This window comes from Gigantopelta aegis, chromosome 8, assembly GCF_016097555.1.
Source record: "Gigantopelta aegis isolate Gae_Host chromosome 8, Gae_host_genome, whole genome shotgun sequence".
NCBI lineage: Eukaryota > Metazoa > Mollusca > Gastropoda > Neomphalida > Peltospiridae > Gigantopelta > Gigantopelta aegis.
Genome location: NC_054706.1, coordinates 60,170,374 through 60,195,291, shown reverse-complemented (window position 1 = coordinate 60,195,291; position 24,918 = coordinate 60,170,374). Strand labels below are relative to the sequence as shown.

At 38.1% G+C, this 24,918-nt stretch overlaps 1 protein-coding gene across 1 annotated transcript; it reads left to right on the top strand.

Moving 5' to 3' along the window:
* Positions 1-1,802: 1,802 nt before the first annotated feature.
* LOC121379290 (long-chain-fatty-acid--CoA ligase 6-like) lies at positions 1,803-23,330 on the top strand. Its single transcript, XM_041507837.1, has 16 exons — positions 1,803-1,970; positions 2,710-2,742; positions 4,274-4,325; positions 5,679-5,752; positions 7,401-7,478; positions 8,302-8,436; positions 9,289-9,371; positions 11,428-11,578; positions 11,700-11,772; positions 14,454-14,542; positions 15,308-15,424; positions 17,544-17,597; positions 18,976-19,065; positions 20,768-20,869; positions 21,230-21,301; positions 21,999-23,330. Exons 1-16 carry the CDS (start codon positions 1,803-1,805, stop codon positions 22,137-22,139), a joined length of 1,512 nt encoding a protein of 503 aa, XP_041363771.1. The 3' UTR covers positions 22,140-23,330.
* The last annotated feature ends 1,588 nt before the right edge of the window (positions 23,331-24,918 follow it).

Here is a 24,918-nt window from a genome sequence, read left to right as displayed (position 1 = left end):
AAAAAGATACCTACAGTATTCAAATGTACACTAACATATTTTATCTACCAAGACAGAGGCGGGGTGTAACCTAGTGATAAAGCGCTGGTTTAATGCACGGTCGGTTTAAGATCGATCCTCATCGGTGGGCCCATTAGACTATTTCTCGTTCCAGCCAAAGCACGACGACTGGTATATCAAAGGTTGTGGTATGTGCTATCCTGTCTGTGGGATTGTGCATATAAAAGATCCCTTGCTACTATGGAAAAAAATATTTGACATCCAATAGGCGAAGATTAATAAATCAATGTGATCTAGTGGTGTTGTTGAGCAAAATAAACTTTTTAAGATAGAGGCGGAATGTTGTCCAGTGATAAAGCGCTCGCCTGATGTGCGGTCGGTCTAGGATCGATACCATTCGGTGTACCCATTGGACTATTTTTCGTTCCAAACTTGTGTTACAAAGTTCGTGGGATGTATATAATTAGCCAATGATTAACAATGACCTTGGGTTTAATAAAAACATGCGTTATTTTCGTTTTTCATTACCTGTATTGCTATTATCAATATATGGAGATGCATTAGTGATGAGCTAATCAGCACAGCCTGCCTTGACACCCGTAAAGTGTAGATTGCATTTGTTTTCTTTCATTAAGCATACAGTAGTGCCTTGACTTCATTAGGTGTATTTAGATAAGCTTATTTAGTATATGTGGTATGATAACAATGTTGACATGCCTACTTGCAGTATTATACCAAGTAATAAAAACACTCGACAATTCGTGTTATATATATATATATATATATATATATATATATACACACACACACACACACACACACACATACACACACACACACACACACACACACACACACACACACACAATCTGCTCTTCTACTTTTGAAATGTCTTCTTTTTTTTGGTCTACTTATAGAAGACTACATATTACTGAGTTCTGCTCTTCCCCTCCCCCCCCCTCCCCCGCCCCCTCCCCCATTCAACATTGTTTGTTTTATCTAAGTATGACTTTTGTGTGTGGCGGACCGTAGTCGGGGTGTTGGGATAGGTAAGAACATTTGGGTGTCTGATGGTTCACGCCACAGTTAAAATAATAAAGCGTGCATAAAGGGGCGGGGTATAGTCGAGTGGTTGATCACTCGCCTGAAGTGTAACAAGTAATAGGACCGATGGGTTTTGGGGAACATGTCGTACCCACCCCCACCCACCCCCACACCCACCACCACACCACCACGTCCCAACCACCAAATAGACATAGGAAGGAAGGAAGGAAGGAAATGTTTTTTTTAACGACGCACTCTACACATTTTATTTACGGTTATATGGCGTCGGACATATGGTTATGGACCACACAGATATTGAGCGAGGAAACCTGTTGTCGCCACTACATGGGCTACTCTTTTCGATTAGCAGCAAATGATCTTTTATATGCACCATCCCACAGACAGGATAATACATTCAACGGCCTTTGGTATACCAGTTAACGAGTACTGCCTGGACCCACTGACGGGGATTAATCCTAGATCGATCGCGCATCAGGCGAGCGCTGTACCACTGAGCTGTGTCCCGACCCTCAAATAAACATAGAGACAAGTTTATTTTGGCGTTATTCCCATGTTTTATATTTACTGAACAAAGAATACGCTGCTACATATACCATCATATTTACATCAATTCCATCACCTATGCTGAAGAAACAATTAAAGTTAACATTTCCCCACATAATCGATAGATTGTTTATAATGCACAATACACGTACATTCATATTCATTTGTGGGGTTGTTGTTTTTGAACAGCTAACATGACGACAGTTATATGCGACAAGGCGGAAAAAGCCCAGGGTCTTTTGGATAATGCTGAAGAGATTCCATCACTCAAAACAATTATTGTCATGGATACGATCAGCGACAGTAACCAAGCAACAGCCAAGAAGCACAATATCCGGGTATTATCGTTCGAAGAGGTTGAGGTATGTTATCTACAGTGATCGTCTCTCCTTTCAAATACAGAATGTCACTACAAGTATTACATTTCACAAGACTTTTGATTTGGATTTTCTCAGCTGATTCAGCATGTAGTAATAAATGATGAAGTAACTAACTCTCTGGGGTTGGGGACATTCGCCATGGAATGATGGGCGCCAGAAGATGGCAATTAGGGTCGAGTTGGGGACAACTCGGAGGTCAATTTATAATAATTAAGTTTGGGGGCAGTGCTTCATCACCACCCACCCCACCGACCCACCGACACACACACACACACACACACACACACACACACACACATCATCATCATCATCATCATCATCTTCCGATATCTATGTTTATACTCGCAAGCAAAAAAAGGTTTTAGCTTGGAAGTTCCATTTTCGTCTAATTGGAAAAGATACTATATTACTGTATGGTTCATTTTTACTGCCCCCCCCCCTCCCCCCCCCCCCCCCCCCCCATCCTCCCATCCCCCAATTAGTTTATGTTTGGCTCGGCCTTGTTGTCGCGAACTTATTTACTTTCGGAATGCACAATGCACACACAAAATCTATAGGTTACCATCGTGTACATTTAAAAGATGTTCTATATCTGTTCCAGTATTCCTCAACCGATTTTACATTTCATAAAAAAAAAATTGTGAAAGGCGTTACTTTCGAAAAAATTTGCAGTCTACTTTAATTAGTTTCCTTTCTTTTTTCTTTTTGTTTGTAATTGTAGGAAATGGGACGGAAGGACATTCAGTCTCCAGTTGTAAGTCAAATATTACAGTTATATATTTCTCAGAATAATGCACATTAATGCTATAGCTGACCAGTGACCTGAATAAAGTAATTGACCAAGAATTAATATAAAAAAAGAATTAATAGTAATTTTTGTCCCGCCTTTTCGAAGTATAAAAGGCGAGAAATAGATATTACATTTCCGACGACGGCAACTGCGTCAACGTTTACGCTTAAGTTTAAAGTTTTTAAGTTTCTCGGTCGCATGCGTTTCTCGTAAACTTCAAGTCCTAGGTTAATGAAACTTGGTTTATAGTTGCACCTACGGATATTCATAACAGTGCTCACAAACATGTTATGGTAGGTGAGACATTTTATTCTGCGGATTTCTTGTTTAATGTTTATTGAGATAAAGAAATAAGGGAACGCATGGCATTGCAGATGAAATTTTAGACACCATTAACGTCATAATGTGAGATGGAAGGAAGGAAATGTTTTATTTAACGACGCACTCAACACATTTTATTTACGGTTATATGGCGTCAGACATACGGTTAAGGACCACACATATATTGAGAGAGGAAATCCGATGTCGCCACTTCATGGGCTACTCTTTTCGATTAGCAGCAAGGGATCTTTTATATGCACCATCCCACAGACAGGATAAAACATAGCACGTCTTTTAATATATCAGTCGTGATGCACTGGCTGGAACGAGAAATAGCCCAATGGGCCCTCCAACGAGGATCGACCCCAGACCGACCGCGCACCAAGCGAGCGCAGTGCCACTGAACTACGTCCCGTCCCTCTAATGTGAGATGGAATACAATATTTAACTTCCCGACAATATGGATGATTATTTTGGTTGGAGTCAATCTATTATTGTCGGTGCCATCCCTTATTCAATTCCATCAATATATTATGTTATACATTCGATGACATTTCGATAATGTGTAATGTCCTTTCATGCGTTTAATAATGTATACCGTATTGCATTGCGTTTGAGTGTTTTTGTTGATTGGATGGTTTTGTATGCAGACTTTTGTCGTTTTGATTTCAAAAGATAATTTGTTATTTTGTTTTCCGTTGGGGTTTTTTTATGTACTGTTTGTGTGTGAGTGTGTTTGGTTGTTTTTTGTGGGGTTTTTATCGTTTGTTGTTTTATACAATATTTATTTCTGTTTATATTAACAGATGTGATTGGTCAACAGGCATAGCCTATATAAAGACCTTTCCCTACATTATACAATTCAAATATTTATCGTTTGTTGTTGTTGTTATTTTAAAATATTATTATTTTGTTTTAGTTTCGTTTTTTTCGTTTACTGTGTATTTCTAGATAGGTGTAACAGAAATGAATATTTGCAATATTTTTAGTTGATTCTGATATTATTTTGTGAGATTCATTTATTGTTTTTATTCAGGGAGAAACAGTTTTTGCTTAAAGTTACTGCCTAAAATAGGTTTTGCATGTATTAACCGTTATTGTTTATTTTCTGTGTGTTCATATTTTATTGATATGGAATTTGTAAAGTGTAATGTTCTTATATTTTGATTTGCAGCCACCTAAACCATCGGATTTGTCAACTATAAGTTTTACTAGTGGTACAACAGGTAAACTATTTAACAAACATTTAAAATAAACAATAAGGAAGCAAAACGTAATTTGTTGTCCGTTATTCACTGGCGTAATCGGGTGGGTAGGAAAGCATGCCCCCCAATCACTACGCCCCCCCCCCCCCAATTTTTATATTTGCCTGTCGCCCCATGCCACCACTCATAGTGTGGAAGGCACCGCAAATGCCCCCTCCCCCAATTTGAAGTCATGACAACGCTATTGCTGTTATCCACTCACTCCCCTATCAAATTCCACCCGATGTTTTTGATGTAATACTACTATTTAATACTTACAAACACATTTTACTGAATTATCGTCTCATATTGACACAAGAACACATATGTCCTATATTCACCACCATCACCACATCAATTTTCATACTACGTTTAAACGGACAGTCCTGAGTTTGCTGCAATTTTTAAGATGTTATCGACTAACACAGACGTTTTAACGACTATAATTACATATCAAATATTTTTTTCTTCTGCATAACACATTAGTGGCTGTATATTAAATGTGTTTCTGATCGTTCTAGTATTTATACTGGGTTAAATTTAATTTTATTTCCTAAAATATTTGTTTCGTATATTTGAAGACAAAATCCAATTTGGGCTTCTTATAAATATTAAGACGACCAGAAACACATTGAATATACAGACACTGATATTCTAAGCAAGACAATTTTTTCAATGCGTGTTGTTAGACGTTAAAAGATTTTATTAGTCGGAAGCATCTTACAATGGACAGACCCTTTAATATAAAATATATCATTTTTGACCAGATGTTCATGTTTGGTTAGAGATCAACATTTTTAGCTTTACTCCCACTTACATGTTTGTTCCCATGATGTGTCTGTCTGTGTGTGTGTGTGTGTGTGTGTGTGTGTGTGTGTGTGTGTGTGTGTGTGTGTGTGTGTTTGTGTGTGCATGCGTACCTGCTTATGTGTATCTATGCATATTATACTGAGCAAGAAAATAAGTGCGAATTTCCCCTGTCTAGATTAATTAACAAATTTTCTACCAAACCCAAGTACAATTTTTAAAAAAAATGCTCATACAACAGTAAACTGTGATATGACCAAGTTCATTATTGGTATAGAAAAGCAGGTCTCTTAACTAGACAATATGACATGTATGTACGTAGGTACGTACGTACGTACGTGCGTGCGTGCGTATGTGTGTGGATATAAAATAAGATTAGTAATTTGAATCTTGTCGTTTAACATCATAATATGTGTTACTGGCATTACATTGTAAGGAAAGTAAAACGTATAATAATGCATATATTCATAGAATTATTTTGAGTATTACATTAAAAAAGGGTGGGGGGGTTTTCTTTCGTTTTTGCAGGAGACCCAAAAGGAGTAATGCTCACTCATCAAAATATAGTGTCCAATGTTTCTGGTTTTCTCTTCATCAGTCAGGTATGTGCAATAAAATGTTCTTATTTATTGTACCAGCGCTTCAGGGCCCGTGGTTATAAAACTTTTAGAGTCCAGACTCAATCTTTAATGATGTCACAGGTCTACAATTTGTATGGCGTTGTCATACAATTACTGTCTCAGACTCTGTTAGAGTCTTAAGCCTAGACTTAGTGTTATAAGCACCAGGCTTGTTGTTATAGTTCGATCTAAAGATACGACCTCGTTGGCATGGTAGATATCTCATCGGTCTTAAGGCTGGTAGGTACTGAGCTCGTATCTCAGTTCTGGCACCAACCCAGTCCACTACACCGACTTATCTCTCATTAACCGCTATCAAGTATAGCTGAGATGTGTGCCACGATAGCGTACTTGAAATGTAATTATACCTAAGCAGGAAATTCAAGTTAATTATAAAAATTAAAAGTTGTTTTGTTTTTTCGTTTATTTTATTTGTATGTTGTTGGGTTGTTTGTTTGTTGTTTTTTTGTTGTTGTTGTGGGGTTGTTGTTTTTTGGGGGTTTTTTTTTTTTTTTTGGGGGGGGGGGGTTAAAGCATCATTTAATACAAGCATTGCTTTTTTATCTAGTATTGTGGTATACATACTGAAAGGCAAAAGTTATTGTGACATGGATTGTTTAGAGTAATAAATGTGTGAATGGATTTATGGTTGTAAACCAGAGAAAATGTGCATGAAACAGCTCGAAGAAATGCAACCAAGCAGTTGTTGCAGCGATTGCATGCTTTGTGCTAGAAACATGGAATATTCGAGAGAAATCCTGTTCAGTGGTCACCATAAAAGGCCAGACATTTAGTTTCAAATCATTGCCACTCTGTGCAGCCTTCAAAAGTCCAGAAGTCAGAAAAACACCATTAGTGAACTATTTGACGCAATTCGTCATGCCACGCCTCAGTGAAAATGACAGATGGCGAGTCATAGGGATGCTTGAATCTGGAACCTCGCAGCGTGACGTCGCACGTCGCACGTCAAATTCAACGTCCACAGAAACACCACGTGGCAACGATATCAACAAAACAACCAGGTCACGGACCGTCCCCGTAGCGGCCGACCACCCGTGACAACCCCTCACTAACTCACCAAGACACGTGGATCCGAACCTCAGATATGGAATGCAATTCCCAGGAACGTTCTCCATCGTTTAGTGGCCTCAATGAGACGACAGTGCCAGACCTGTATCAATGCTCAAGGTGGACACACTTGCTACTGACTGTGTGGACTTCGCTCTGAACCCCCTCTAGTGATGTTGCTCATTTGCATATGGCAGGTGCGCCCTTTTCATGGACTATTGCTCGTTTCCATACCTTCGGACATTTCTCTTTCCATGTTATAACGTTTCATACACAGCAGTAAAAACTTATCATCAATTACCTTTGTCTTTTGTGTGTCACAATAACGTTTGCCTTTTAATATATGTAAAATTTGTGGTTTTCAATATATAAGGAATCGCAAAGAAAAGCTTTTAAAAAAAAACCCACACTAATAAAGCAAGCTATATAAAGACTATTGCATTGTTATGATTCTTTGTATAACTAACTGTCAATATTTATTTCACAAGATACTAAAATAGTTATTATAAGTATGTGACTAAAAATAGAAGATTTCCTAAATGAATTATTTCATTTTCTTTAGATGGTCCACAAGATGTCACCTGAAGATGCCTACCTGTCCTACCTCCCGATGGCTCACATGTATGAACGCACCTGTCAGGTACCACGGCTTTGCAGTTTTCTCATTTGTTATATGTCTACAACTTTGCCATGACATTCACCTGTTTGGAACAGTGTTCTTTAAGTACAGTGGTGAAAATAAAATGTAATTATATGTACAAAAAAGAGAATTAATATTTGTACTAATAATTATATTACCCAATTTTATTATAAATTTTTCAATGCATGTATTAGAATGTAAATTGTGTTTACATTTCATCACAATAATGAGTAAATGTATCAGTGGAAAAATATTATGATTACATTCCTAAAATATTACATGGGAATATTTGTATAATTAGTATACATCTTTAGATTTTCTAGAGATGGTATTTGTTAGCTCAGTTATGTTTTTGTCATAGAATCAAACCACCTCGTCGGATCGATTAGGGCTTTTTGTCATCCCAACTACTAACATATCAAAGGCAGTGGTATGTACTATTCTGTTTGTGGGAAAGTGAATGATGAACATGAAAAAAATGTATGTTTCCTCTGAAGTTCATGTGAAACAATTACCTAATGTTTTACCTCCAAAAACCGATGATAAATACCTAATGTGCTTTAGTGGTGTTGTTAAACAAAACAAACTTTAAACTTTACCATGACCAGCCGTCAAAATTACTTAATGTTTGACATCCAATAGTCGATAATTCATTAATTAATTAATGTGTTCTAGTGTCGACATTAAACAAAACGAACTTTAAAAAAAAAAAATCTTGTTTGAGTTTTCCTCTTTTTTCAGTTTGTAAAATGTTCCACCTATTATTTATTATGTTTTCAAATTCAACTTGTGTTGTTAATAAATTCTGTTTTGTCACACCCAGACTGCTCTGTTCATGAAGGGCAGTCACATAGGGTTTTACTCGGGAGACGTGAAGCTGATCCTGGACGACCTAAAGATACTGAGACCCACCGTGTTCGCCACAGTGCCCAGACTACTCAACAGAATCAGAGACAAAGTGAGTCACATAGCGTTTGCATCCAACAAGACCGTTCAATACAGGAACCAGTTTAACAAAACATTGATTTGCCTTCGAACATTACTGATTTTAACTTCAATTTATTGCGCATTGGTTTTGTAGAGGGTGGGTGTGGGGGTGGGGGTTGGGGAGGCAGGATTTAGCTCAGTCGGCTGAGTGTCTGCTTGAGATGCTTGCGACGCAGGATCGAACTACCTCGGTGGATCATTCAACTAATTGGGGTTTTCTCGTTCCAACCAGCGCACCACAACTGGTCAGAGGCCATAGTATGTGCTTTCCTGTCTGTAGGGACGTGCATATAAAATATCCCTTACTACTAATCGGAAAATGTAGCGGGTTTCCTCGGATGACATCCATCCATCCATCGGTGATTAATTATTAAATCAATGTGTTCTAGTTAAAAAAAGCAAATTTTAAATCAACCTTTTTATTTAGTTATGTGGGTGTCACTGTTTCTTGATAGGTTAACATCATGTATTGTAAAATGCAATGCTAACCAGGGGCAGTTGGTTCGAATCATGTCAATGTATATAATTGTAAACTTTATATTTTTATTAATGCTTTTCTGCGTCCATTTTAACGGATTTGTATGCTTTTTATCTTCTTCTTCTTTTCTTTCCTTCTTCTTTGTTTTCATTTTGAATTTGAATAATCTGTCTTGTTCACCCAGCTGTGAACATCCATGCATCTTAGAATCAGTATTGTTTATAACTTATAATTGTCCCGACATTAAATTTGGTGTTGAACATAACCCCATATTTGTGAGATGAAATGGACATGTGTGACTGCTCTTATTAATTTAAACTACTAATAACTAAATCTGTCTTGTAGGTTTATGCCGGAGCCAGTTCTAACAGAATCAAGAAGTATTTGCTGGATTTAGCCGTCTCTAAAAAAGTTCAAATGGTTAAAAGGTATTGTTTGTTAGTGTATATACTATATTGTAGGTTTTTACAGGCGCTAAGTTTGTTGTGTGTATTTACACCTTCTAATAGATCTTAAATCAAACATTAAATGTTGTTGGATATGCCAAAGTAGTAGATAGATAGATATATAATAGATAGATATACATGTGTGTTATATTTGACACATATTATGTATGTATATATTTCTTATATGGATGCTTAACAGGATTTGATACAAATAAATGAATAATGAATAAAGAAAAAGAAAGAAATGTTTTATTTAACGACGCACTCAACACATTTTATTTACAGTTATATGGCGTCAGACATATGGTTAAGGACCACACAGATTTTAAGAGGAAACCCATTGTCGCCACTACATAGGCTACTCTTTCCGATTAGCAGCAAGGGATCTTTTATTTGCGCTTCCCACAGGCAAGATACAAACCATGGCCTTTGTTGAACCAGTTATGGATCACTGGTCGGTGCAAGTGGTTTACACCTACCCACTGAGCCTTGCGGAGTACTCACTCAGGGTTTGGAGTCGGCATCTGGATTAAAAATCCCATGCCTCGACTGGGATCCGAACCCAGTACCTACCAGCTTGTAGACCGATGGCCTAACCACGACGCCACCGATGCCGATAAATAATGAATAAAGTCACCTATGAATGGACGAATAAATAAGTCAATAAATCGATAAAAGCTGATGGGGAATAACAGGTGTGTGACACGGATAGCCACAAGAGACAAACACCTGTCGCGGTTTGAGAGACAAGGACTGGGATGTGGAGGTGGACAGCGAACGAAGTTGAAAGATAGGAGGAGTTACCAGATCGGGAAGAAATGAGATGGAATTCAAAGGGTTCAAAGGGTTCAAAGGAAAGGGGGCAGTGGAATAATAATAATAATAATAATAATAATAATAATAAATAATAATAATAATAATAATAATAATAATAATAATAATAAATAAATAAATAAATAAATAATAAATGAACAAATGAACAAATGTTATGATGTGTATACGTATTTCTGGATATGATCCATCTTCATAAATCAAGGCTAATATTCGTTCCTCGTATTCAGCCTTGATACATGTAGTCAAGATTACTGATATCCACTACTAGCGCCCTCTATTGGAAGAAAATTTGTAACACTGATTATGTCCCTTACACGATGACATCGCTGCCCAATCACAGCATCGGTAACATGTGACAATCTTGAAAGCAATATAAAAAATTAACCGTCGGACGCTGACGCTGCCATCTTTGTTTACAATAACAAGGGAATCTATAAGGAGCGTTGCGATTCGTTGCAATCAGATCTCATCGCATCCAATGAAATTTAAGCATTTTGTGGCACGATTTCTTGACGACATGTATCAAGGCTGAATATGAAAAACGAATATTAGCCTTGATTTATGAAGATGGATATGACCGTGTGTACGCCATGGTGTGCATACGTGCGTACGGTCAGGTAAGGCGAAAATTCCATGTGTTCATAACGCGCCTGTGATTATACATCTACGTAAATCAGTAACAATCACTTTCTATGCAAATAGTTTGAGTAGATTCCATTTATGAGTCTCCGTAAATGGGTGGGGGGGGGGGGGGGGGTCGATTTAACTCAGTGCTCACTTGAGGTACTAGCGTTGCAGGATCGAACCACATCGGTGGATGCATTCAGCTGATTTGGTTTTTTCCCGTTCCAACCAGTGCACCACAACTGTATAAAGGCCGTGGTATATGTTTTTCTGTCTGTTATTTGGGGAAGTGGATGTAAAAGATCCCTTGCTGCATTAGGAAAAATGTAGCGGGTTTCATAATTACCAAATGTTTGACATCCAATAGCCAATGATTAATTAATCAATGTGCTCTAGTGGTGTTGTTAAACAAAACGAAACTTCTTCTCCGTAAATGGTGGCGTGTGTATCTGTATATCTGATGACTCTTTGCATTATTGATTACTATTCGTATCCGTATATGGATTACTGACAAATAGAATTTGCTAATATTAGTTTGAGTGTGTGTACTTTGTATGCCATGATTTTTGTTTGTTTGTAGAGGCGTGGTGTCACGGAACACGATCTGGGACAAGCTTGTGTTCAGAAAGATTCAAAACTTGCTAGGTGGGCGTGTCCACGTTGTGTTCACCGCCTCGGCCCCCGTGTCCGAGGATACTCTAAACTTCACCAAGGCTTCATTCGGCTGTCTGGTAAGTGTTGCTAAATACCACAACGTCGCTTGCCATACCCTACGACGGTTTTACGATATCGTAGCGCTAAGATAGCTTCGAAAATCTGGGCCCTGATTATAACTATGTTTGGTTTTCGCAGGTAATGGAAGCGTATGGTCAGACAGAGGTGAACGCAGCAATAACTGTACAGTTCCCCGGAGATACTTCTGGAGGTTCGTATCACTGTTTAAACATGTTCCCCATCGCTAATTCATTGTTGTTGTGTTTTTGTTTATGGGTGTTTTTTGGGCTTTTTTTGTTGGTTGTTGTTTTTTTCTTTTGGGGGAGGGGGGGGGGGGGGGGTAATTTGGGTTAGGTTTTTTGGCGGGTTTTTTTGTTTTGTTGGTGGGGTGAGTTTGTGTGTGTTCTTTTTCTTGGGGGTATTTTTTCTGAGGGTTTTGTTTTTGATAGTAAGCCTTTCATAGGCCAACATGATTCCTCACCACTACTTCTCATTGAAAACATGTCACCTTGGTGATTCATGATTATATATATATATATATATATATATATATATATATATATATATATATATATATATATATATATACTGAACAAAATAAGAAACTTCCGCTAACTTTGCTTGAACATAACTTGATGAAAACAAACTGGGGGAATAATTGTTATATATGCGTTTAAAGAGTGTTCCATGATGCATCATTTGGTGCAAAAATCATGGCCATAGGTTAATAGAAACTGGGAGAAATTTTGATCAAGTGTGGTAGGGGTTAAAATAAAAACCCACCCACTTAATAACGGGTATGACCACCTCTTTAATTGACCACTACAGTGCATCGCAGGCGCATAGAATTGACTAAAGTGTTGATTTCTGCCTGTGGAATATTGTTCCATTCCTGAATGAGCGCTTGACGAAGTTCGTTGACATTAGCGGGTGGGTTGGGACGACGCCTCAATCGTCTGTCCAGACTATCCCAGACATGCTCGATGGGGTTGAAATCAGGACTTTTAGCGGGCCAGTCATCAATGAAATCAATGTTATTTGTCCTAAGAAAATTTACAGTGTCTCTAGCTGTATGAGAGGTGGCATTATTATACTGAAAAATCGAGATGTTGGCGTTGTTATGTAACAGAGGAATGACGTGATCAGCGAGAAAGTCATCGCGGTAACGTTGAGCATTTAAATTGCCATCAATGACGACTAGTGGTGAACGATAACCATGGGCAGTGGCTGCCCAGACCATGACACAACCCCCACCCCCGAAACGATCTCGTTCAAGAACACAACAGTCAGCATAGCGTTCATTTCTCCTACGGTAGATGCCATCACCACGTTGTAAAGAAAATCTGGATTCATCCGAAAAAAGAACGGTATTCCAGCGTCGCCGTATCCAACGAATGTGTACACGTGTCCAATTAAGACGATTTAGACGATGACGTTGCGTTAAAACGCATCCGACGTAAGGACGTCGTGCATGTAAACCGTTCTCCCGCAGACGATTACGAACAGTTTGCCCACTGATTCGGTTATTATGAAGCCCAGGTGTGTTAGCAGCAGTAGCAGTGGCAGTTTGGAATCGATTGCGCAAATGCGTGTTCATGATATAGCGGTCTTGACCACGCGTTGTAAAACGCGGACGTCCACGACGTGGCAAGTCGTTGGTGCTTCCTGTCGTTCGAAATCTTACGCGAAGATTTCGTATCGCTCGATTAGAACTCCCAACATGCCTTGCAACGTCTTATATCGACATGCCAGCATCAAGCATGCCAATCGCCCGTTCGCGAAAATTATTGGGTATTCTTGGCATACTAAAAATGCTACAATGTAAAAAACGTTAATTTTTTACAAATTTTTAAGCATTTTCGTTCACTTGACAACAATGTCAGTAAGACAAGTAAAACAAATTGACCGAATACTACACGGGACATGTCGAACCATGCATGCACGTGCAAATTGAATTTCACGTTGTCGACGATTAACAGTGCAAAAATAATCGATAAAATTCATGAATCCTGATAATACAGCTCAAGGCTAATACTACCTATATAATTTCATTACACAATGAATTCTTTAACACAACAAATACTATATGTACAAATCGGAAGTTTCTTTTTTTGTTCAGTTATATATATATATATATATATATATATATATATATATATATATATATCACTGAGCTTTGTTCTGTGCAAGTCTTGGGTGTGGTAATCCTACATACTGCACAAGGATGTAGTATTGTATGGCCTTCTAGGAGTGGCAGTCTTCTTACTTTTGTGGCACAAGGATGTAGTCATGTATTGGCTTCTAGGAGTGGCAGTCTTCTTACATTTGTGGCACAAGGATGTAGTCTTGTATGGCCTGCTAGGAGTGGCAGTCTTCTTACGTTTGTGGCTCAAAGATGTAGTCCTGTATGGTCTTCTAGGAGTGGCGGTCGTCTTACGTTTGTCGCGCAAGGATGTAGTCCTGTATGGCCTGCTAGGAGTGGCAGTCTTCTTACATTTGTGGCACAAGGATGTAGTCTTGTATGGCCTGCTAGGAGTGGCAGTCTTCTTACATTTGTGGCACAAGGATGTAGTCTTGTATGGCCTTCTAGGAGTGGCAGTCGTCTTACGTTTGTGGCGCAAGGATGTAGTCTTGTATGGCCGTCTGGGAGTGGCAGTCCTCTTACGTTTGTAACGCAAGGTTGTAGTCATGGCCTTCTGGGAGTGGCAGCCCTCCAACATGCCTCGCAAGGATGTAGTCGTGTGGTTTTCTAGGAGTGACAGTTCTCCTTAATGCCGCACAATGATTTAGTCTTTTATGGCAGTCTTCGTATTGACAAGGAGTAATTAATAACAGTAATCACAATTTTGCCTATATATATGTTTGACCATTTCGTACGGTTTTATTTTTCAGGGCATGTTGGAGGACCACTTGTGTGCAATTATGTGAAGCTTGTAGATGTCCCGGAAATGAACTATTACGCCAGCGAGCAGAAAGGGGAGGTGAGTAAATAGTTACAAATAGTATATAGTAAAATAATTGGTGGTGATGATCATGATTCTAATGATTTTGATGGTGATTTTGATTTTGATGGTGATGTTAATGCAGGTATATAAGGCTGTATTGTGTAATGTTCTGACTGTTGGAAAGACTGCATATAAAAACAATTTTCAAGTTTTATCAAATAATTTTCCACTAAGCCAGGTATAATATTTACAAAAAGTAAAATAAGTTCGATTAATAATTAAATTAAAGACCTATATATATTAATATATAAGTGCAACTACCCTCTATGCTAGCATTTTCTAACGCTCACGATATATATATGTATCGTGAGCGTTAGAAAATGCTAGCATAGAGGGTAATTAGAGGCACTTATATATTAATTTGCCTAGCAACTGAAGATGCATAATCATTAGAGTTTGTGGAGGGGCCCGTCTAGCTACCTATTTTCACGGATTAATCTTGTTGACTAAAGACAATGCGAGAATCAGCAGTTTCACATTTTGAGTGTGGGTCTATTTGTTGTGTATGTGTACGTGAAGGGACTGACTTGAACACCTATATATACACGGATTAAACTTGCTGACTAAAGACAATGCAAGAAACAGCAGTAACACATTCTAAGTGTGGGTCTGTTTGATGTTTAGGTGTGCATGGAAGGGCCGAACTGAACACCTATATATACACGAATTAAACTTGCTGATTCAAGATAGTGCAAGAAACAGCCATAACGTATTCTAAGTGTGGGTCTGTTTGATGTTTAGGTGTGCGTGAAGGGGCCGAATCGGTTCCAGGGCTATTACAAGAACTCCAAGAGTACACAGGAGACCATTGATGACGATGGCTGGTGTCACACGGGCGACATTGGAATGTGGCTTCCGGTAAGTCATTTCCGTTGTTCCAGAAATGTTAATAATGGTTTAATAGTGGACGGGCAAGGGCGGTTGCAGAATTTCTGAAGGGGGGAGATTGGACGATATTATAAACCGAAACCTCTTTAACCCCTTAGATTATTCGGGCCATTAGAAGATTACTTCTTCACCCCGATAGTTTAAATCATCGTCGTATTTTAGCGAGATTCGACAACTAAGTTTAAAACCAAGTTGAAAATGTCACTGTTGAACCAGAGAAAAGGGGAGGTATATCAATATCATCTCGGGGGTTTGGGGGAAACCGGACCCCAGTCATATGATCGGTGTTACCTGGTGTCACTCGGGCAGCCCGGGGACTGGCGAGTCAAAGGTATTAGGTTTTCTAGACATATTAGGCTTAATTGTAAACTGACTAGGGTGTGTTCTGTATTTTGATTGGTTAATTACATTCTTCTTCCGGGATCAAATAGACAATAACACCCGGAAAGCTAATGACGTCATTAGAAAGTGACGTCATTAGCAATTGGAACAGGCGAAGTTGACGATTTAACAGTTAAATTGTAGCCAGGTATTTTTTTCAAGAAATGCCAAATATACAGTTAGTTCTGTAGAAAACCGATTCAGTTTACAATGGACATAACCATATGGAGTTTTTAGATTTGCGTGTGTTACTGTCTATTTGATGTCCGCAAATGTTCCATTTTTGACCCCAGGCTAACGCCTTCGGTTAAAAATGACATTTGCGGGATCAAATAGACAATAACACCCGCAAATCTAAAAACTCCATATGGTTATCTCCTAATTAGTGTCTGTGAAATGGACGGTGCAGGGCCGGATTCAGATTTTTTCTAGGGAGGTGGTGTAACACCTGAAAAGGGCACCAACAGTATTCAAAGTACACTAATATGCATAGTCTATATGGCAATCTCGCTCAGACATTCTGAACTGAACCACCATGTTACATGTCCCTCATTAAAATGTTTTAAATACCCTAAATAATTGTACAAATAATAATCAGTTTGCTACGGTCTGTGTCCGTTATATATTTTATGAAAAGCTTTATTATATAGAGGATAATAAACAGTTACCAGTTATTAACAAATTTATGTCCCGAGTGAAAATTATTTCTATTTATTACCCCAGCTATTTGGTTTTGTTAAAGCTTTTATTTTCGATATAGTCTACATCGGCTACACGTTCATGTATATAGAAACGGCGTAAAATACTTTACTGTTCTGGGTATTGCTTTAACTTTCTATTTTATTCACGGTTCACAGATAATTTTCAAAACCCAAAGTTCTATATTTTTTTGTAAAAAAAATAATCTATAATAAATTGCATTAAAGTACCATTTTATTACAAGTTTAACACTGAAACCAGAAAGACGTAAACGCATTTCGCTTTAAACTACATGACGTCATTGTGTGTGCTTTTGCCAAATCGTGATGACGTCATATTTAGTACCGACAAGGTGATTGGTTTGTTGCGTCAAATCGTCCAATAGTAGTGTACGTTAAACCAATGCATGAAATTATGATTTTTATTTTCTCTATTATGAGTGCCTGCTGGGGTAATAAATCAAATTACTCCTCATTTTCATGAAATTGGGATCATCCTAACCGCTTCTATTGAAATATTCTAACTGTACAGTGCACAGTATTTTTCGTTCAAATATGTTTTGTAGATGGTGGCAAATTACTTAATGTTCTGTGGGGGTTGAATATTAAACCTGTTGTCGTGTACCAATTTTATGAAATTTAATGAAGTATCTGTTTTTATTATCGTTCTTTCCCTTTGTTTTCCTGAGTTTCTTTGTATACAAATATAGCGTGTGGTAGTTCGATCAGGTAAATACATACGCCACAAAAGTTAGTCCCGCTTTGATTTACGCCATAGAAAAAGGTTCATCCTACTCAAAATATGTTAAAAGGCCTATTTTAACATTTATCCCTTTGAGTTCCTACATGTTTTATTCTTGTACATTGTATTTTCAGACAGAATTACAAATATAGCTATATTTTAAATGATATATTATTTTATGTATCTATAATTATATTTAGGCTTTGTTTTACGAAAGCAAAGACTTTGAAGAAATTAATATCGTTATTTTCTTCTCTTTTGTTTTCAGAATGGAGCTCTGAAGATTATTGATAGAAAAAAACATATCTTTAAATTAGCTCAGGTTGGTAAACATATTGCATTGTGGGAATGGGTGGGTTAATAGAGGCCCCCCCCCCCCTAAATTTTGCGACAGTTATAATTTTATTATATATTAATTTTCACGACCCCTCTCCAAAGCTCCCCCAAAGTTCCCTTAGCATTCCGCCTCATGTCATTGCCCTACCCCCAAATGGATTTTCAGGATCCGCCACTGGTTAATGCTAGAATACTCAACCTGACATGCGATCAGTCGTAAGGTTAACTCTCCCCTTCGTGTGTTGTGTAACTTTGTTCTTTTAACCAGATCCGTATCTAGAGGGATGTGTGAGAAAGTAGGACGGTCAGAAATGATACATAAAAGTTACCTTTTAATTCAAAAGTCCTTTTTTTTGTCCTCTGGTTGTTTTCCATTACCTTCTAAGTACTTTAGTCTTAACACGGCTTTGTCAACACTAGATGGACTATCAGAAGTACCACATACATATTCATTTCATTAGAACATATTTTCGTGCTTATATCCAGTTAAGGTTCAAGCACGCTGTCCTGGGTGCATACCTCAGCTATCTGGGCTGCCTGTCCAGGGCAGTGGGTTAGTTGTTAGTTAGTTGGTTAGTGGTTAGTGAGAGAGAAGAGGGTGTAGTGGCCTTACACCTACCCGTTGAGCCCTTAAGAACTCGCTCTGGGTTGGAGCTGGTACCGGGCTGCGAACCCTGTACCTACCAGCCTGTAGTCCCATGGCTTAACCACTGCGCCACCGAAGCCGGTCCACATACATATATATGGTTAAAGCACTGTGCTGAGATGTCAACAATCAAATAATCGTTTCCTCTATTTAAAAACAAATTTTAATTGCCCACTTTCTTTTTACTTTTGAGTTCCATCTCATATCTTCACACTGATGACCTCCAGATAAAAGGCGAATTAATATATAAATGTCCCCTACTGTATCTTGTACCCTAGTTTTAACCCGTGAAAATTAACACTACAAACCTGTAACACATTTGGATAAAGTTACAATGAAGTGAAACATGAGTCTGTGACTTTGAAATGGTGAAATACCCTCTAAAACTCGACCCCAGAACTGGTACTTCTCAGACGCACGTGCGTTTTTAAAAATATGAGAAATGCATTTTGTGATATTAAAAACACCAGGATGACCATAAACACTTCGAATCATAAAATCTAAGTAAAGTATGATTTCAGTTATCAAAAACGGCTTAATATTCAAAATATGCCTTAGTGTTTAAAAACTAGGGTATGTCCCTTTAAACTTCTTTTGCTATCCACCTTTCTTTTTATAATTTTTTTTATTAAAGCTGCATAATATGGATGGGGTTCTCTGCATGTTCTAAATATATTTAATTTTTTTTACTTGCTATTTTGTTTTTTTTATAATACAGGGAGAATATATTGCACCGGAAAAGATAGAATCAATCTACGCACAAAGCAAATATGTCGCTCAGATATTTGTCGATGGAAACAGCTTGAAGGTACTGTCTATAATAGGAAATAGGAAATGGTTTATTTAACGGCGCACTCAACACATTTTTATTTACGGTTATATGGCGTCAGACATATGGTTAAGGACCACATATATATTGAGGGAAGGAAGGAAATTGTTTATTTAACAATGCACTCAACCCATTTTATTTACGGTTATATGGCGTCGGAGATATGGTTAAGGACCACACAGATATTGAGGGAGGAAACGCACTGTCGCCACTTCATGGGCTACTCTTTTTTCGATTAGCAGCAAGGGATCTTTTATATGCACCATCCCACAGACAGCATAGTACATACCACGGCCTTTGATATACCAGTCGAGGTGCACTGGCTGGAACGAGAAATAGCCCAATGAGCCCACTGACGGGGATCGATCCAAAACTGACCGTGCATCAAGCGAGCGCTTTACCACTGGATTACGTCTCGCCCCCTGTCTATAAATGTGGAAATTAAAAGTTGAAAATTATCTCATGAGTGTTTCAGGAAGTGATATATTATTTAAAGGAGAAGGTCATTTTGTAGAAGTAGGACGTGTGTGTCCGTGCGTACGTATGTATGAGTGTGTATATTATTTCCTGACGATGTCAACATTTAGTTGACGAAATGCTGAGATTTTAAACTTGTGGTTTTAAATAGAGACTTTACTTTTATTATATATGAGAGATTGGGACAGAAGAGAAAAAGACAAAGGGAGACAGAGAGAAAGAGAGGTAGAGACAGATAATGAGAGGAGATATACAAGAGAAAGTGAGAGGAGAGAGAGAGACACACACACACACAGAGAAAGAAACACACACACAGAGAAATAGACAGAGAAAGACAATAGAGTGACAGATGGAGACAGACAGACAGAGAGAAAGAGACACAGAGAAGAGAGAGTGAGAGGAGAGAGAGAGAGAGGGGGGGGAGAGAGATATGAGAGGAGAGATAGAGAGAGAGAGACACATACAGAGAGAAAGAGACAGGAGAAAGACACATACAGAGAGACACATAGAGAGAGAGAGAGAGAGAGAGAGAGAGAGAGAGAGAGAGAGAGAGAGAGAGAGAGAGAGAGACAGACAGACAGACAGACAGACAGAGGGAGAGCATACATAATGATTAATATTAACAACGGTTGGCTGTGAACTACATAGTGAGGTCCAGCTCCAATGGTCTTAAAAACGTTTTTCCTTACATCTGTAATAATGTCTAATGATCAAAAACGGGTAGCGCTCAATAGATTATGCAGTAAAATATTACCGTATTAAATAATTACACACCTTTAAGGTGAAGGAAACAATGTATGGTTTAGTATGCGGAAGTAAACTGGGACATGTTATATATCGAATGTATTGGTACAGTTATACAAATCAGGATCATTGTTTCGTATTCCCCCAAGATGCGTTATTGTCGTAAAAGGTGTAGTAATGTTTTCTAGTATGCTTTAGAGTTGTTTCCCCTAGTCGATTAAGATCTTTGCCATTGCGTTCATGCAAATTCATACAACACATGCTTAGTAAGACATAACGATTTTTCAACATTTAAATCATAAAGATCTCGAGTGACCTAAGTAAGACCATTCATAAATTCACCGTTCTTAAAGATAACCTCATCTTCCCATTTTATGTTTCTTTATACATCCAATTTGTTTTAAAGACACTGTGCCTACAGAAACAACACTGTACTTGTTATGTTATATTATATTTTTAGACGTGTTGTATGGGAATTGTTATTCCTGACGAAGAAGTGATGAAAGTGTGGGCGGTAAACAACGGTTTACCTACCGACATGAGAGAACTTTGTAAACTGAAGGTAATTACATGGAACATGGAAACAAATATATTTTATTTGGACTTTTTTAAAATTCCCTTTTAAAAATAGTTTCAGGTTTTTGTTTGTTCGTATTGTTCAGGGGTGTTGTTGTTTGTTGTTGTTGTTTTTTGTGGGGGGTTTTGTGGGGGATTGTGTTGGGGTTTTTTGGGGAGTGTATTTTGTTTTGTTTTGAATAAGGACATATATGTTCTTGCTTCCTAATTAAATTATTTTAAGACCTTGTTTTTATGGTATTTTTGACAAAGATATGATTTTCGTTTTGTTCTTATGCAAATATATTTTTATTCTAATATTTATATATTAATGGTATTAAATTGTTTAGTTTGAACTGTATTTCAGCAAGTGAAGGATATTATACTGAAAGATCTAACTGCACTTGGCAAAAAGGCTGGTTTGAAAGGTTTTGAACAGGTACATATTTCACAATGGGCTTCCTTACATATAATACTGAATATTTCAAAATAATGTTTTAATTTATGAAAAGTTTAATTTGATTAATCATGAATTTTAATGAAATTTATAATTAAAGAATTAATTTAATTTTAAATATTTATTGAGATTAATATCTGTATCTATATTTATTGACATTAATATCTATGAGTGACACTAAATTAATTTACAGTAGGTGAGATATTTTGGGGGTTCCTTTTGCTGTTTGACATATTTATTCAAATAAATTCATTAAATTTCGTCCATGCACAGTTTGACCTAAAGCTTTGAGGTGGGAGGGAGAGAGAGAGAGAGGGAGAGAGAGAGAGAGAGGGAGAGGGAGGGAGAGATAGAGAGAGAGAGAGAGAGAGAGGGAGATACAGAGAGGGGGGTGAGGGAGGGAGAGACATACAGAAAGGGGGAGTGAGGGAGGGAGGAGAGAGAGAGGGGGAGTGAGGGGGGGAGTGAGGGAGGGAGGAGAGAGAGAGAGACAGAGACAGAGACATACAGAGAGGGGGAGTGAGGGAGGGAGGAGAGAGTGTGTGTGTGTGTGTGTTGTGTGTGTGTGCGTGTGTGTGTGTGTGTGTGTGTGTGTGGTTGTTTGGGGGTTTTGTGGAGTTTTTTGTGGAGGGGGGTTTGGTTTTGGTTAATGTTTACTGTTATTGTCTGTTTTTTCCAGGTCAAAGACATTGCAATCCACGCAGAACTATTTTCAGTGGAAAACAGCCTTTTGACCCCCACATTCAAATCCAAACGTCCAGACTTAAGGCGGACGTTCAAGAAGACATTCGAAGACTTGTACGCCCAGCATTCTATTTAACAGTCGTCTTCTTGGACAGCTATCTTATGATATTATTATACAAATAGCAATGTGTATATTAGCGGGTTTCTTATCCACTGAACGATGTTTAAAAGAAGATAGGGCAGCATATTGTGGAGGCAGTAATACAGACATATCTGGAAATGTTTTGGCGTGTGTATGATAATAATAATATGTTGTAGGACAGAAATATTAATGTTTATGATACTCTTAGATTTTGCTCAAACATACGACTGCTTTTTAAACCATTTTGTTTTCAGCCATAATATTTTTGTATCTACAGTTTTCTCTACATGCATCATACGTCTTCGTCTTCTTCGACGTCGTACGCTCGGACAAGGACTCCAGTGGCTCGAACAAAAGCTGCTGTATTCCGTAGGTTCTGCAAGGGGCCAAAGAGTTTCTCCTTCAGGGGTTTCATCTGAAGGCCAGACTGCTTTTCTCTGGTTCTGGTAGGTGGGACAGTGTTGCAGGAAATGTTCCACAGTCATGGATGCTGTACCACACTGGCAGGTTCCACTGTTTCCCACTCGGAATTTGGTATACATGTTGGTAGTTGGATCTACAGTGGCCTGTTCTCAGTCGCATCATTATCACACATGCATCATTCAATAGCAAACTGAATGTGAATGATTTAAATAGAAATGTTTTTTTATTATTATTATCTGTAAAATAAGTTAGGCCTACTATGCACGTAAGCTTTGTCAATGCATGTTAATAACATGTGAGATGTCTGTTTTGAATTTAATAGCGAGTCTGTGTTTTAAATTAATGACGTCTGTTTAGAATAAGAGAGGTCTGTTTTGAAGTTGTGACAGCCGTTTTGAATAGTGACCTTAGTCTTGTTATAATGTTTGTTCAAGGTTTTAATTTTATTTAGTGATGCCTGTCTACTAAATAAGCCGAATCATTTTGATTCAATGACTTCTGTGTGTGTTGAATTAGTGCCGTCTGCGGTTTGAATTGATAACGTCCAAAACGTTTGTTTAATTAGTGGCGTGTGTTTTGTTTGAATTTGTGTTTTAAATAAGCGTTGTTTGTGTTCTGAATTAGTTGTATCTGTTTTATAACCGGCCTCGGTGGCGTCGTGGCAGGCCATCGGTAGGTACTGGGTTCGGATCCCAGTCGAGGCATGGGATTTTTAATCCAGATACCGACTCCAAACCATGAGTGAGTGCTCCGCAAGGCTCAATGGGTAGGTGTAAACCACTTGCACCGACCAGTGATCCATAACTGGTTTAACAAAGGCCATGGTTTGTGCTATCCTGCCTGTGGGAAGCGCAAATAAAAGATCCCTTGCTGCCTATCGGAAGAGTAGCCCATGTAGTGGCGACAGCGGGTTTCCTCTCAAAACCTGTGTGGTCCTGAACCATATGTCTGACGCCATATAACCGTAAATAAAAAAAAATGTGTTGAGTGCGTCGTTAAATAAAACACTTCTTTCTTTCTGTTTTATAATTATGGCCACGTGTCTTGAACTGTTGACGATTGTTTTGAATCAGTGTTTCGAATTAGTATAAACGATTATTAAATTATGATATATAATTCCATTGTTATTTACATTAATACTATTATGGATGACATATACTGCTATATTGTGGATATCTTTTTGTGCCATTGTATACCAGTCCATTGCATATCTATTCGTGTGCTTATACTCGTATCCATTAAAATTTAAAGCATAGTTTTCCTTGGGGTAATCCTATCACATCGACAATGTCCACGTGTCTAATTCACAAATTCCTCTTAAACTATCTTAAGAAACATTGCATTGGCATTGCAGGGGCCTAATTCACTAAACTCTCGCAACTTTGCGATCTCGTATTGCAATGCTAAAAGACTTACAAAGAGGATGCTTTGTTGTCTAGCAGAGCCTAAGAGACCTTTGTGAATTAGGCCCCTGGTCTTTTTTTTGCGAGATTGCAAAGTTGCGAGAATTTGGTGAATAATTTGGCCCCAGTACAGCATACTGAGCGTTTTTACATCTATTGTGTAGTCCTTTTGACGAAGTTGTATTAATGTCTTGAAACATGATAATACGATTTGGACTTGTCAACGGTTTTCTCCTTCTGATGATAACAAGGACTATGTTTTGTTTGCTGCGGTTTACTGCAATGATTCAATGCACGTGATGTATGGTCTGTCATAAGAGGAATCATTACTTCACGTGATCCATTCACAACACGTAGTACATATTTTAAATACTTTCCACGTGAGTGTTGTTGATCATGGATGTGCAGAACCTGCCAAGTTACATGAAAGCCGCGATACCAACTCTCAAGATATTCACAATGGCTGGATACTTTCCGGACAGACCTCGTATGTGTATATTACCGTATATAATAATGACCTTTTAGCACCGAATTCATAAGCCGGGTTTATCCATATTCCAGAAAATGATTTAGTGGAGTGTCGACCTGTACTACATAGAGCATAGAGCTTTGGATCAAGTATTTTAAAAAGATTACCTATGCTAACTAACATCTATAGAGGCGTTTTCAGGATTTCATGTTACTCAGTGTAGTTTCCTCAAGGGTCCCGATTATTATCATGTATTATAATATTAATTTGTTTGTTAAACTAAGGGAAGTAACACGATGGGACTATCAATAGATTGATCCCGTAGTCTTTAGGACCTAAAGCTTGAGCTCTTATTACCTAGCTAAGGGGCGGGACGTAGCTCAGTGGTAAAGCATTCGCTTGATGCGCGGTCGGTTTAGGATCGATCCCCGTCAGTGGACCCATTGGGCTATTTCTCCTTCCAGCCAGTGCTCCACAA

What these genes read in the sequence shown, in the direction of transcription:
- LOC121379290 (XM_041507837.1), top strand. Translation starts at nt 1,803, where the DNA reads ATGACGACAGTTATATGCGACAAGGCGGAAAAAGCCCAGGGTCTTTTG. An exon ending in TGTATGAACGCACCTGTCAG is followed by an intron (nt 7,479 to 8,301) that starts GTACCACGGCTT and finishes TGTCACACCCAG; the next exon opens with ACTGCTCTGTTCATGAAGGG. An exon ending in GAGAACTTTGTAAACTGAAG is followed by an intron (nt 20,870 to 21,229) that starts GTAATTACATGG and finishes ACTGTATTTCAG; the next exon opens with CAAGTGAAGGATATTATACT.